Genomic DNA, 12,786 nt, shown 5'->3' on the forward strand with positions numbered 1-12,786 from the left:
CAAATTTAACTAATGTTATCGACGGTTCTAAGAAAATTCTGCGTTATATCTATTCTTTGACGTTATTCTAACAATTGGGACCAGAATTTATCCGCAATTAATGACGTCATAAAATAGTTCCGTCGTTATCCCCTTAATTTGAATGTTAAATATGTTTAGCATTTTAAAAACCTGTACAAAATTCCTCAAAATGAATAATCAAACCTCTCTCTGTGCTCTGTTTCGGCAGAATGGCTGAGATTCCTGTAATACATTTTCTTTTGTATTCAAGCGCCAATAGCTCTTGCGGCGCTTCTATTGTTTAATGTGTTAAATCATCGTCAGACTTGGCCCACATCAGATCAAAATTTTTCTAGTGCATTACTCCCAACCCCATCTCCCCCATTTAAATTTATTATTTTTTTCGAACTCTAAACCACCAAAAAAATGCGTGAAATTGTACATATCCAGGCCGGACAATGCGGAAATCAGATTGGTGCAAAGGTAATAAACTCGGCTTTCACTGACTCACTTTGAGATACATCTCCAGTGTGTCGTTAATTAAAGAAGTAATTTTGTTGATTTGTTTCAGTTTTGGGAGGTAATATCTGACGAACATGGGATAGATTCCACCGGCACTTACAACGGCGACTCCGATTTACAGCTGGAACGCATAAATGTCTACTACAATGAAGCAGCAGGTAAATTTCCAAAATTAATCGGTAGATATTGATAAGTTCGTTTATATTTTGCTTTTTAGTTATATCTAGAAAACATACAGCCACACTGCATGTTGCGCAGAGTCGAGGCACGTTCTTTCTAGAATAGCATGTGTGGTCCGTATTTCATAGACTCATTTACGTCGGAGGTACAGTCCTGCCTTACCAAATTATTAAATTTTACCGATGGTGGCTAAAGTAAAGCTGACTGTGCATTAATCAAAAATTGTTTTACTACGTCCCTTTTTAAGTTATTTAGTATACACCGGAAAAATGCTTCTACTGTTCAGAAATTTGCCAGTGGCGTTATCTTTGCTCGTCACCATATACCTCATACTGCTAGTCAGTTGTTGGCTGTGTTTACAAGGCAGGAAGTTTCACTGCGGCGTTGCTGATCCGTACGATTGTGGTTGTCTGATCAGTTAGCAAGAGTGGCGTCACAAGCAAACATAACTTTTTGGGACTAGTGCAGCAGGGGATACAACCCGTCGGCTTTGAACAATGACGTCACAAGTCGCCAGAGAGCATGTATTACAGAGATGAAAGAGCTGAGGAGAATGTTGAGAAACAAAGGAATGCGAGAGAGATAAACATTGATCTTGTCAAAAGCATAAGTGTTTTTTGACTTTTTTAAAAAAAAAAATCTCACGAGATAGAATAAACTGATCCTACTTTATTAAGCAATATCTTGTCAAAAGCCGAGAAGCGATTGTTCTTAATGTTCTAGCTCCCTTCAGTACGTAATAAGTGTTTTTTGACTTAAAAAAAAAAATCTCAGGAGATAGAATAAACTGATTCTACTTTATTAAGCAGCTCCCTTCAGTACCTAATAAGTGTTTTTTGGCTTTAAAAAAAAAATCTCACGAGATAGAATAAACTGATCCTACTTTATTAAGCAATAGTGTTTTTTTTTTTGGCTTTTTAAAAAAAAATTTCACGAGATAGAATAAAGTGATCCTACTTTATTAAGCAATAGTGTTTTTTTGGCTTTTAAAAAAAAAAATCTCACGAGATAGAATAAACTGATCCTACTTTATTAAGCAATATCTTGTCAAAAGCCGAGAAGCGATTCTTCTAGTGTTGTAGCTGCCTTCAGTAGCTGATAAGTGTTTTTTGGCTTTAAAAAAAAAAAATCTCATGAGATAGACTAAACTGATCCTACTTTATTAAGCAATCAGTAAAAAAAACGAAATTGAAACATAACAGCAAAAGCTTATTAGAACACAGAACTGCTTTATTATCTATGCCTCGAAGTGAAGACATTAAGATCTATGACTAAGGAATGACGTCATTGTTCAAAGCCGACGGGTTGTATCCCCTGCTGCACTAGACCCAACTTTTTGATAGTCGTAAGTCTCATGACAACATTGAAATAGTTCCAGTGTCGCCTGCTACTATTTGCCAACGTCAGAGTCATCGTATGATAGTCGTGTAACTGGTTGTTCCAGATTGGGTTGCTTTTGCAAGTTGTAAAAACCGATATTAATGTCTCCGAGCTTTTACTGTTAATTTAAATGTATTACTTATCACAGTTCCCTGTTTTCCATTTATTGCAAATAATAAAAGCTCAGATACTGTTTAAATTCACTGAGTAGCCCTAATCGGACTATGTGACAGACTGTCAATCCTAAGGGCCCGGGTTCGATTCCCGGCTGGGTCGGAGATTTTCTCCGCTTAGGGACTGGGTGTTGTGTTGTCCTAATCATCATTTCAACCCTATCGACGCGCAGGTCGCCGAAGTGGCGTCAAATCGAAAGTCCTGCACCAGGCGAACGGTCTACCCGACGGGAGGCCCTAACCACACGACATTTCATTTCATTTCATCGGACTACGAATCTACGAAAACGAAAGCAGTTCGGTTGGTGATAATTCAGAGAGGATGGAGGCGATATTTGTCGCAATATAGGCACTAAAAAGCTTCCGAATGTTGCAAAACTCTCAAAAGGCCTTTAAAATTCAACAAGCTAACGAGTAATGGAATTTCAAAAGCTGCGCAGCACTTTAGCAATGCAGCTCAGGCAAACCATTCAGTTATGTATTTTTAAAGCAAGGGACATCCTTCGAAAGATATACTGATTTAAATTTTATGTCCCCCTTCTCAGAAAGAAGAAAGTGCCCGAAATAGCTGGATAAATCATTCGAGAAAATGGCCATGGTCTTAACATGAATCCATACCTGGGATACGGAACTTCAAATGCCACCGTCTTAAATAGCGAGGCATCTGTGTTACATGTTAACTGTTTCTTGATTTACGAGGGTTGGAACTTAAATAGTGGCAACTATTTATTCACAACCTATACGAAAGAGTTACATGTTTGCACTTGTTAGTGTCCTTCAAAGTAGTCACCAGCGTTGTGTAGAACCCGTCCAGCGAGGTAGAAGGCGTAGTATACCATTAAAAGAGCCTGTTCTGTTGATGGTGCGAATGGAGCGGTCTACTGCCTGTCGAATCTCTGGAACAGTTCTGAAGCGGATGCCACGGGCAAATCAAAGTCACAAGGACTTAGTCCGGGGAGCATGGTGGATGGTACAGTAATTCCCAGTCCCATCGACCGAACACAGCAGCCACAGCTTGCGCTGTATGCGCCCGCGCATTGTCGTGCAAAATGATGGGTGGGTTGCGCAGAAAGTGTCGCCACTTCTTCGCAAAGCTGGTCGCAGGTGATGCTCCAAAAACGAACATTAATACTGTGCATTGACGGTCTGACACTGACGTGCTGTACGACCTCTGGCACATTCAATCTTGATCCAACTCCGTTGTACCTGTTTCGAAAACTTAGTGGTACCGTTTCCTTAAACCGCTCGTTCACAAGTGACTGTTTCCCTCGATTGTGCGCACGCCGGTGACATGGCACGGGCAAGTCCATTTGCTCGGAGGTAAGGTAGGTATGTCAACAACGTGTGCTGTAAGCGACAATAGTAGATTCCGTTGCATAGTGTTTCCACAGCAGTGTTGCCACTATTTAAGTTCCAACCTGCGTATAATAGAGAGTAGAGTGCGGAGGAAGTAATATAAGACAATCATTACGCAAATGTTCGTACAGTGTTACACCCAGCTATGTCAGATCACTAAAATTAACAGCAGTCAGCCTAACAACTTTAAGTGTTCCCGCTAGTGTTGCCTTAGAATTAGGGCGTCGAGCGCCCAAACAATGATTTACAAATCTTATATATTTTCTGCCAATGTAGACCGACGGGGGAAAGCTGAATAAGCTCTGTATCTCTCACAATGTAAAATTAGTTTGCAATGCATTCTAACTTAAAATATGTTTCAGTTGTGATGTGGTCTTCAGTCCGAAGACTACTTTGATGCAGCTCTCCATGCTAATCTATCCTACTAAGGCCCTCTGATCTTTGCATAGCTACTGCAGTCTGCGTCCATTTGACGCTGTTTACCTTCGAAAGAGACTTACTGACCTTTCAGTTTATATCCGATGCTAAGAATTTTTTTCTTTCAGAAATGCTTTCCCTGCTACTGCCAGTCTGCGTTTCACATCTTCTCTACTTCGGCCATCGTCAGTCAGTTTGCTGTTCAAATAGTGACACTCACATACTCCTTTTAGTGTCTCATTTCTTAATCGATCGTCTGCACTGTATAGATATTACCTTGAGAAGATATTTGAAAAATTCTGCTTTCAAAGTAAACTCATTGTCGTTTTCACCTTATAAATGAACTTTATTTGCATTCGTCTTGCTGTAAGAGGCTACGATGTGTGGTTGATTTACACGGATATCAGCGAACGCGACATTTTTTTTAAATTCTTGTCCGCAGCTCGTGGTCGTGCGGTAGCGTTCTCGCTTCCCGCGCCCGGGTTCGATTCCCGGCGGGGTCAGGGATTTTCTCTGCCTCGTGATGACTGGGTGTTGTGTGCTGTCCTTAGGTTAGTTAGGTTTAAGTAGTTCTAAGTTCCAGGGGACTGATGACCATAGATGTTACGTCCCCTAGTGCTCAGAGCCATTTGAACCATTTTTTTGTAAAATTCTCAAGCATCTTAGCTAAGAACAATTGATCCTATTTATGGAGCACAACAGTGACAGTGCTGTTTATTACCCATCGCAGTTTCTAGCATATGAAATAGGTTTTGCAGCAACTGAAGCAAGCTGGCTGCAAAAGTGACCTGTTTTTTGTGCCTACCACTGGGCAGTTGAAATACGTATTCTCTCCAACGCTAATGCCATTTCCTAAAGTTAAATTGGCGCACTTCAGGTGGAATTTTGCTATAAAAGGAACTTTTCCGCATAAAGTTTCCCCAAAATGTATTTCAAACTCTTCAAGGTACAAGATCCGGAGACCTTCATGTGCAAACCTCCTCAGTATTTAACTGAAAGGAAACAGCATGTATGGTCAACGAATGGGCGAGAGATTTTTTGTTTTTTCTTAGCAGAAATCTTGAGTTTCTTTTTGCGTCAGTTCACAGTGTATCCGCAACATTTCGGAACGGCATACAGTCTTCCGGCGAAGATTGTGCTGGTGGGGAGTCTAATAGTCTCCAAGTTTTTACAAAAGACCAACAGATGCACTAGGGCTGAACAATGATACTCGCATTCGAACGGGCTCGAGATTTCCCGATATGCCGCAGCAGTCGATACCGTATCGAGCCTGCTCGAACAATATTTGACTCGCGCGGCACGAGCGCAAAATCACAGGCGATAAACTACGAACTCGCCACACCAGGCTATTGCTCTTAGTGAAACACAGGAGGAATTAGCATTAAATCCTGTTGCGTTTGATCATCAAACCTGCGAAAAGAATTCTTAGGCGGTATTACGGACGATATACAAACGTTTAGGCTGGTTTTTAAGTTACGCCAACAATCAGTGGCAAAAACGCTGTCCTTAAAAAAAATATTGCTTGGATGCGGACTCAGTGCAATATTTCATTCGATTATTAGAGACTGTCATGTTTTGCCAAGTAGGCTCATATGTTTAGCTTTTAATCAGCTTGAAGAAGTGATGGTAACATTTAATATGAACCAACAAAGAAATTTAATCAAGAATTAAATGGCTAATAAACGAAATACACCACATTATACTACCTGAAATTGCGATCACAAGAATAAAATACAGTGACAAGTCCCATCGTGGAGATATACCAACAGATGTCACTAAGTCGTGAGGCCACCGAAAGATCGATTACGACTCGAGATTTCTCAAGCTGTGACGTACGCTTCTGGACCCGTTCGAGTCGTGCTCAAGCACAGCAGTAGATGGTGCTTTTGTGATGCTATGCTACTGAAGTTGTAAAATTTGTCATTCAATATTATTAAAACAATGGCAGCCCAAAATATTGGCCGAGGAGCCTGTGTAGCGTAAGTGTTCAAATACACAGTTACTGGAATTTCTCTAAAAAGTTACCGCTGGATGACAATGCTTCCGAATCGCTTCGTTAAACCTTTGATTATTAGCCATCTTAAGAAATAGTTTATAATTGGTTTGCAGAATTTCGTCATGTTTACTTCAGCAATGAATTTCGTTAATATCTGCTAAACAAGGTCGTTGGGACATTCATACGGATATCGAAGATTCCAGTACATTCGATTCTGCATGAACATTTCGATGTTTGGAAAAAAATACCGTTTCAGGAGAGAAAACTTGCATATATTCTTACAAGCAGGACACTAAGCAGCAATCAACTGTTTTGGTGTTTGGAAATGACCGCTTATTTCTTTGGTTGCGCTAGACGTGTCGCGACCATTGTATTATAATGTAGAACAGTTAGTACTCAATGGTGTACAAAATGTTTTTCCCCATTCATCTACGAAATTAGAAACAGCATCGGAAAACTTCTACATCTACATCCACACTCCGCAAGCCACCTGACGGTGTGTGGCGGAGGGTACCTTGAGTACCTCTATCGGTTCTCCCTTCTATTCCAGTCTCGTATTGTTCGTGGAAAGACGGATTGTCGGTATGCTTCTGTGCGGGCTCTAATCTCTGATTTTATCCTCATGGTCTCTTCGCGAGATATACGTAGGAGGGAGCAATATACTGCTTGACTCTTCGGTGAAGGTATGTTCTCGAAACTTCAACAAAAGCACGCTTTCGCGATTACTAAATGATCCTGTAACGAAGTGCGCTGCTCTCCGTTGGATCTTCTCTATCTCTTCTATCAACACTATCTGCTACGGATCCCACACTGCTGAGCAGTATTCAAGCAGTGGGTGAACAAGCGTACTGTAACCTACTTCCTTTGTTTTCGGATTGCATTTCCTTAGGATTCTTCCAATTAATCTCAGTCTGGCATCTGCTTTACCGACGATCAACTTTATATGATCATTCCACTTTAAATCACTCCTAATACGTACTCCCAGATAATTTATGGAATTAACTGCTTCCAGTTGCTGACCTGCTATTTTGTAGCTAAATGATAAGGGATCTATCTTTCTATGTATTCGCAGCACATAACACTTGTCTACATTGAGATTGAATTGCCAATCCCTGCACCATGCGTCAATTCGCTGCAGATCCTCCCGCATTTCAGCACAATTTTCCATTGTTACAACCTCTCGATACACCACAGCATCATCTGCAAAAAGCCTCAGTGAACTTCCGATGTCATCCACAAGGTCATTTATGTATATTGTGAATAGCAATGGTCCTATGACACTCTGCGGCACACCTGAAATCACTCTTACTTCGGATGACTTCTCTCCATTGAGAATGACATGCTACGTTCTGTTTTCTAGGTACTCTTCAATCCAATCACTCAATTGGTCTGGTAGTCCATATGCTCTTACTTTGTTCATTAAACGAATGTGGGGAACTGTATCGAACGCCTTGCGGAAGTCAAGAAACACGGCATCTACCTGTGAACCCGTGTCTATGGCCCTCTGAGTCTCGTGGACGAATAGCGCGAGTTGGGTTTCACACGACCGTCTTTTTCGAAACCCATGCTAATGCCTACAGAGTAGATTTCTAGTCTCCAAAAAAGTCATTATATTCGAACATAACACGGGTTCCAAAATTCTACAACTGATCGACGTTAGAGATATAGGTCTATAGTTCCGCACATCTGTTCGACGACCCTTCTTGAAAACGGGGATGACCTGTGCCCTTTTCCAATCCTTTGGAACGCTACCCTCTTCTAGAGACCTACGGTACACCGCTGCAAGAAGGGGGGCAAGTTCCTTCTCGTACTCTGTGTAAAATCGAACTGGTATCCCATCAGGTCCAGCGGCCTTTCCTCTTTTGAGCGATTTTAATTGTATCTCTATCCCTCTGTCGTCTATTTCGATATCTACCATTTTGTCATCTGTACGACAATCTAGAGAAGGAACTACAGTGCAGTCTTCCTCTGTGAAACAGCTTTGGAAAAAGACATTTAGTATTTCGGCCTTTAGTCTGTCATCCTCTGTTTCAGTACCCTTTTGGTCACAGAGTGTCTGGACATTTTGTTTTGCTCCACCTACCGCTTTGGCATAAGACCAAAATTTCTTAGGATTTTCTGCCAAGTCAGTACATAGAATTTTACTTTCGAATTCATTGAACGCCTCTCGCATAGCCCTCCTCACACTACACTGTCTGCAAAGCTTTAGCTATGTTTATGTTTGCTGTGAAGTTCCCTTTGCTTCCGCAGCAATTTTCTAACTCGGTTGTTGTACCACGGTGGCTTTTTTTCCATCTCTTACGATCTTGCTTGGCACATACTCATCTAACGCATATTGTACGATGGTTTTGAACTTTGTCCACTGATCCTCAACACTATCTGTACTTGAGACAAAACTTTTGTGTTGAGCCGTCAGGTACTCTGTGATCTGCTTTTTGTCACTTTTGCTAAACAGAAAAATCTTCCTACCTTTTTTAATATTTCTATTTACGGCTGAAATCATCGATGCCGTAACCGCTTTATGATCGCTGATTCCCTGTTCTGCGTTAACTGTTTCAAATAGTTCGTGTCTGTTTGTCACCAGAAGGTCTATTATGTTATCGCCACGAGTCGGTTCTCTGTTTAACTGCTCAAGGCAGTTTTCAGATAAAGCACTTAAAAAAATTTCACTGGATTCTTTGTCCCTGCCACCCGTTATGAACGTTTGAGTCTCCCAGTCTATATCCGGCAAATTAAAATCTCACATCGTTCAGCCCATGACAATGCCATCCGCCATACAGCGTATCAAAGAATATCAAGTCAGTATCACATTACCTGATATATGGCCTAACGACTACTTTTTGTTTCTTATGACAAAGAAAATATGCGTGGACAGCGATTTTCTCACCACAAGAAACTGGTGAATCCTTCCAAAACCACATTCTTGAGGAACGAGTGGGTGTATCAATTATCCCCCCCCCCCCCCCCCCGCCAAATCTAGATTTGCATCTAAACAGCACTTAAGTAGTGTATATTCATGGACGATTATCATCATCATCATTGTTATTATTATTCGAATTTGTCTAACTCAGGACGATGTGAAACAACTGAGTTATGACACCATATTCTTTTCCTCTTTTTGGCATGCCAATGTTTTTGTCACTCTTGCTCTCTGTTGTTCTTTCTTCTGCCCAGTCTTTCTTCTATTCGTTTGTTTCTTCTTCTGGAAACCCTTGATTTTTTGTTTCTTCTCCCTGAATTCATGTTTGTTTTCTATTTCTTAGTCTGTCTGTTATTCCCAACTCCTGTATATCTTTCTTAATTTCTATAAACCATGAAATTCGGATTTTGTGAAAGAATTTGGATTTTTTTTGTCAGTCGCTCGTTATCCATTCTTTTTCAGTGACCGTGAAATGTAATCCTCCACCTTTTCAGAGTATCTATTCCCAGTTTTTCATACATTCCGGTGCTGCTTCTCAGTTGTCAAATCCCATTTTCGTACTTTGGACCCAAACATTTTCGAATTATTCTTTTCTATTTCTTCTCCATATGTAGGCTTTGATCATGGTAAGGCATTCGGAGACTTAAAGACACCCGTTTTTAATCATCACATTGTAGTTCCTCAGTTTTGTTTTAGTAGACGAGCAATATCTGTTGTACATGTTCTTTGTTAAGTGAAATGAAAGTTCAGTCTTTTATGTCTCTATTTATGGTAGCTGCTTTGTATAGATTATTCGTCTATATATTATGATCCCACATACTTTGGTGCAGCTTTAATCCGTTGGTCATGTATACAATTTTGTCAAACGAAATTTGTGATCTAGCTGTTCCTGCTACTTTTTTCTGCTACTTGGAGTATGTTTATCACTTTCGTTGCTTATGGTAGGTTCTCTTCTAAGATTGCTAAACCATGAGCGAAAATTAAGCAGTCAGTTTGAAGGTTCCCAAACAATTTCTTCCAAGTTTCACTTTATTTATTCCCTTTTCTTCTGTTCTTTTTCCCCACTCGTTTTACTTTCTCCAAAACGCAATTGAATGAAAATCGAGATAGTCCATTCCCTGGCTCAGGCCTGCTTTAGGCCTAATTTCGAAGCATTTTGATATTTCACCAAAAACTTGAACTTTAGAAATTTTATTATTGAAAGTGTGCTTATTCCATTGTTTGTTAGCTCCAGAATCTTTTGGGGCATGAATAGTGTGTATGGACAATATTATTTTTCATTTGTGATGTAGTAAGTATATAATTTCACGAGAGATGGCTCAGGGTATGGCAATTCAGCATCCATTATATGCCTTGGTTTTCAAGTTGTACGGAATTCATAGGTCTGGTTGTTCGGCAGGGCAGGAAGCGAGTTTGATTTGTGAACTTTTTCTCTTTTTAGGGGGAGGGGGCAGCTTCCGTCTTCAGCCCTTCGTTGAATATGTCTTTGGTTATAGTGCTTTATTAAAATAGCAGTCAGCGTCTTGTTTAGAACTTATAATGTCTCCGAAGCTATTGCATTTGACAGTTTTGGCCTCTGAAGCCAGAGAAATATTATGAAGCATAAACACATGCGAATCTCAAAACCCGAACAGCTTTTATATGGAAAACATTTTTCTGTATTTTGTTTCAACATGCACGACACTATCATTAATGATTAATTTATTGCCCTTAATTTATATAATAGACGATTTAACAGTCGCGCTGTTCTGTAAGTTTGCTTTATAATGCAGCTGCAAGCCCGCTAAACTCGCATCGCAGAACAAATTTAGGAGCCGGCCGGGGTGGCCGAGCGGTTCTAGGAGCTACAGTCTGGAACCGCGCGACCGCTACGGTCGCAGGTTCGAATCCTGCCTCGGGCATGGATGTGTGTAATGTCCTTAGGTTAGTTAGGTTTAAGTAGTTCTAAGTTCTAGGGGACTGATGACCACAGAAGTTAAGTCCCATAGTGCTCAGAGCCATTTGAACCATTTGATTTGAACAAACTTAGACCACCTCTAGTTCACCTAAAGTAATCAAGACAAAAGTAGGTTAATTCCCGGACATAGAGGAAAGTTCGATATGAGTCGTCTGTTTTTCACCACAACCAGGTTTTTTAATTATCACAACCAAACTGCTACCTAGAGGTCGGGCTAAGCTACTTATCAGTGTCACCACAACCAGTTTTTTTTTTACCTTTTTGTCTTTCACGTTCGCTGGCTTTGTAACACTCAACAAACTGTGAAGATATACACCAAACGGTGGCGAGACACCATGGATTTACGGCACTCACCAAAGCCAACAACTCGTATCGGAAATCCTTCTAGACCCCAATTCCTTTTGAAAGGACACGACTGAGTTCCTTCCTCATCCTTTACTCCTTCTCTAATGACCTCGTCGGCGGCAGGACGTTTTAGTTTATCGCTTGCCAAAGCATTATTAAGCCAAGAGGATATTTCGACTTAAAATGTAATGTCAACCTTTGTGAATATTTAGTAAACTTTCTCTTTACGTAGTTGGCTAATGATTATTTAGTTCTGAACGAAATATAATTTTAGCTCGTTAGAGATATCAGGGTGTATACGACCCGGGACAACCGGGAGATTCGGGAAAAATCCGGGAATTTTTTCATCCGGGAGAAAAACGGGAAAAACACGGGAATATTTTAGAATTCCAGGATATTTTTTTGTTTTAGTTTTCAGTTAAATTTTTGTAATTTTTACTGGTAAGAAATAATACTCTAACAAAGGATATGACTGCATCCCGCTACTGCAGAATAATACTGCAGCAATAAAACATGAATGTGAGAAAAAACTAAAATAAAACCTAAGTTCGAAGGAACTGCACCATGTACGCAACAAAACAGAGTGCTCATACAAGTGTCTGCCAGTAGCAAAATGTGTCAAAGGCTTTAGGAAGACTATGCAATGCTTCATAACAAATTGCCTCCGATGAGCATGTCGTCACAACTTTTTACTTTAGATTCGTGTGAGCAGTTGCGAGCGGGCCCATGCGTATGCGCAGTTGAGTCGCGCATGTACCTTATCCCGCTTTTGGCCGCTTGGCAGGCACCAAGATGTACCCGGAAAAATTTTACTGGCGCGCACAAACTGCCGTATTCACTGGCAGCAAACCTGGGTATCTGCCCCTGGCGGCAATTTCAATCAAGCATTAATCGCCTTGCTGAACAGTGAAGTTATTTTTGTCGGTTTGCTAAAGAAATATGGCTTTATTAACCTTTCCGCTAAGGCAGTCAATTTATTTGAAACGAAGTTCAAAAAATGGTTCAAATGGCTCTGAGCACTATGGGACTTAACATCTATGGTCATCAGTCCCCTAGAACTTAGAACTACTTAAACCTAACTAACCTAAGGACATTACACAACACCCAGCCATCACGAGGCATAGAAAATCCCTGACCCCGCCGGGAATCGAACCCGGGAACCCGGGCGTGGGAAGCGAGAACGCTACCGCACGACCACGAGATGCGGGCTTGAAACGAAGTGTTTAATTCCACACTATTGGCTAGTTTCAACTGTTCACTGCATTTCAAAAGAGCATGCTTTCATCTTCTAGCACGTATGGCATTATGCCATAATAAAGAACCAAAAATGAGATACTACAGTACTGATACTCCAAGAAAATTTACAACCGAATCTGGACTTACGAATGTGCACTTTAAGCCGAATTATGCATTTTAGTACGGTTCAAGAAATTCCTCTGATGTCTTGTTTCTTTTATGACATAATGTAAGATCTTTTAATGTTTTACACGTACGCACATACGGGCTTCCTGCGTCATCGTAGCTGCGCAAGCGCAGTGAC

The 12,786-nt window shown here is 40.7% G+C and overlaps 1 protein-coding gene across 1 annotated transcript in view; it reads left to right on the top strand.

Moving 5' to 3' along the window:
• The first annotated feature begins 426 nt into the window (after window positions 1-426).
• The window catches only part of LOC124616253 (tubulin beta chain-like), a 73,847-nt gene continuing 61,487 nt past the window's right edge, over window positions 427-12,786 (top strand). The window contains exons 1-2 of the mRNA XM_047144557.1: window positions 427-483; window positions 572-680. Of these exons, the coding sequence (XP_047000513.1) occupies window positions 427-483; window positions 572-680 (166 nt within the window). The remainder of the gene's footprint in view (window positions 484-571; window positions 681-12,786) is intronic.

The sequence above is a fragment of the Schistocerca americana genome, chromosome 5 (genome assembly GCF_021461395.2).
Source record: "Schistocerca americana isolate TAMUIC-IGC-003095 chromosome 5, iqSchAmer2.1, whole genome shotgun sequence".
Classification (NCBI taxonomy): Eukaryota; Metazoa; Arthropoda; class Insecta; order Orthoptera; family Acrididae; genus Schistocerca; species Schistocerca americana.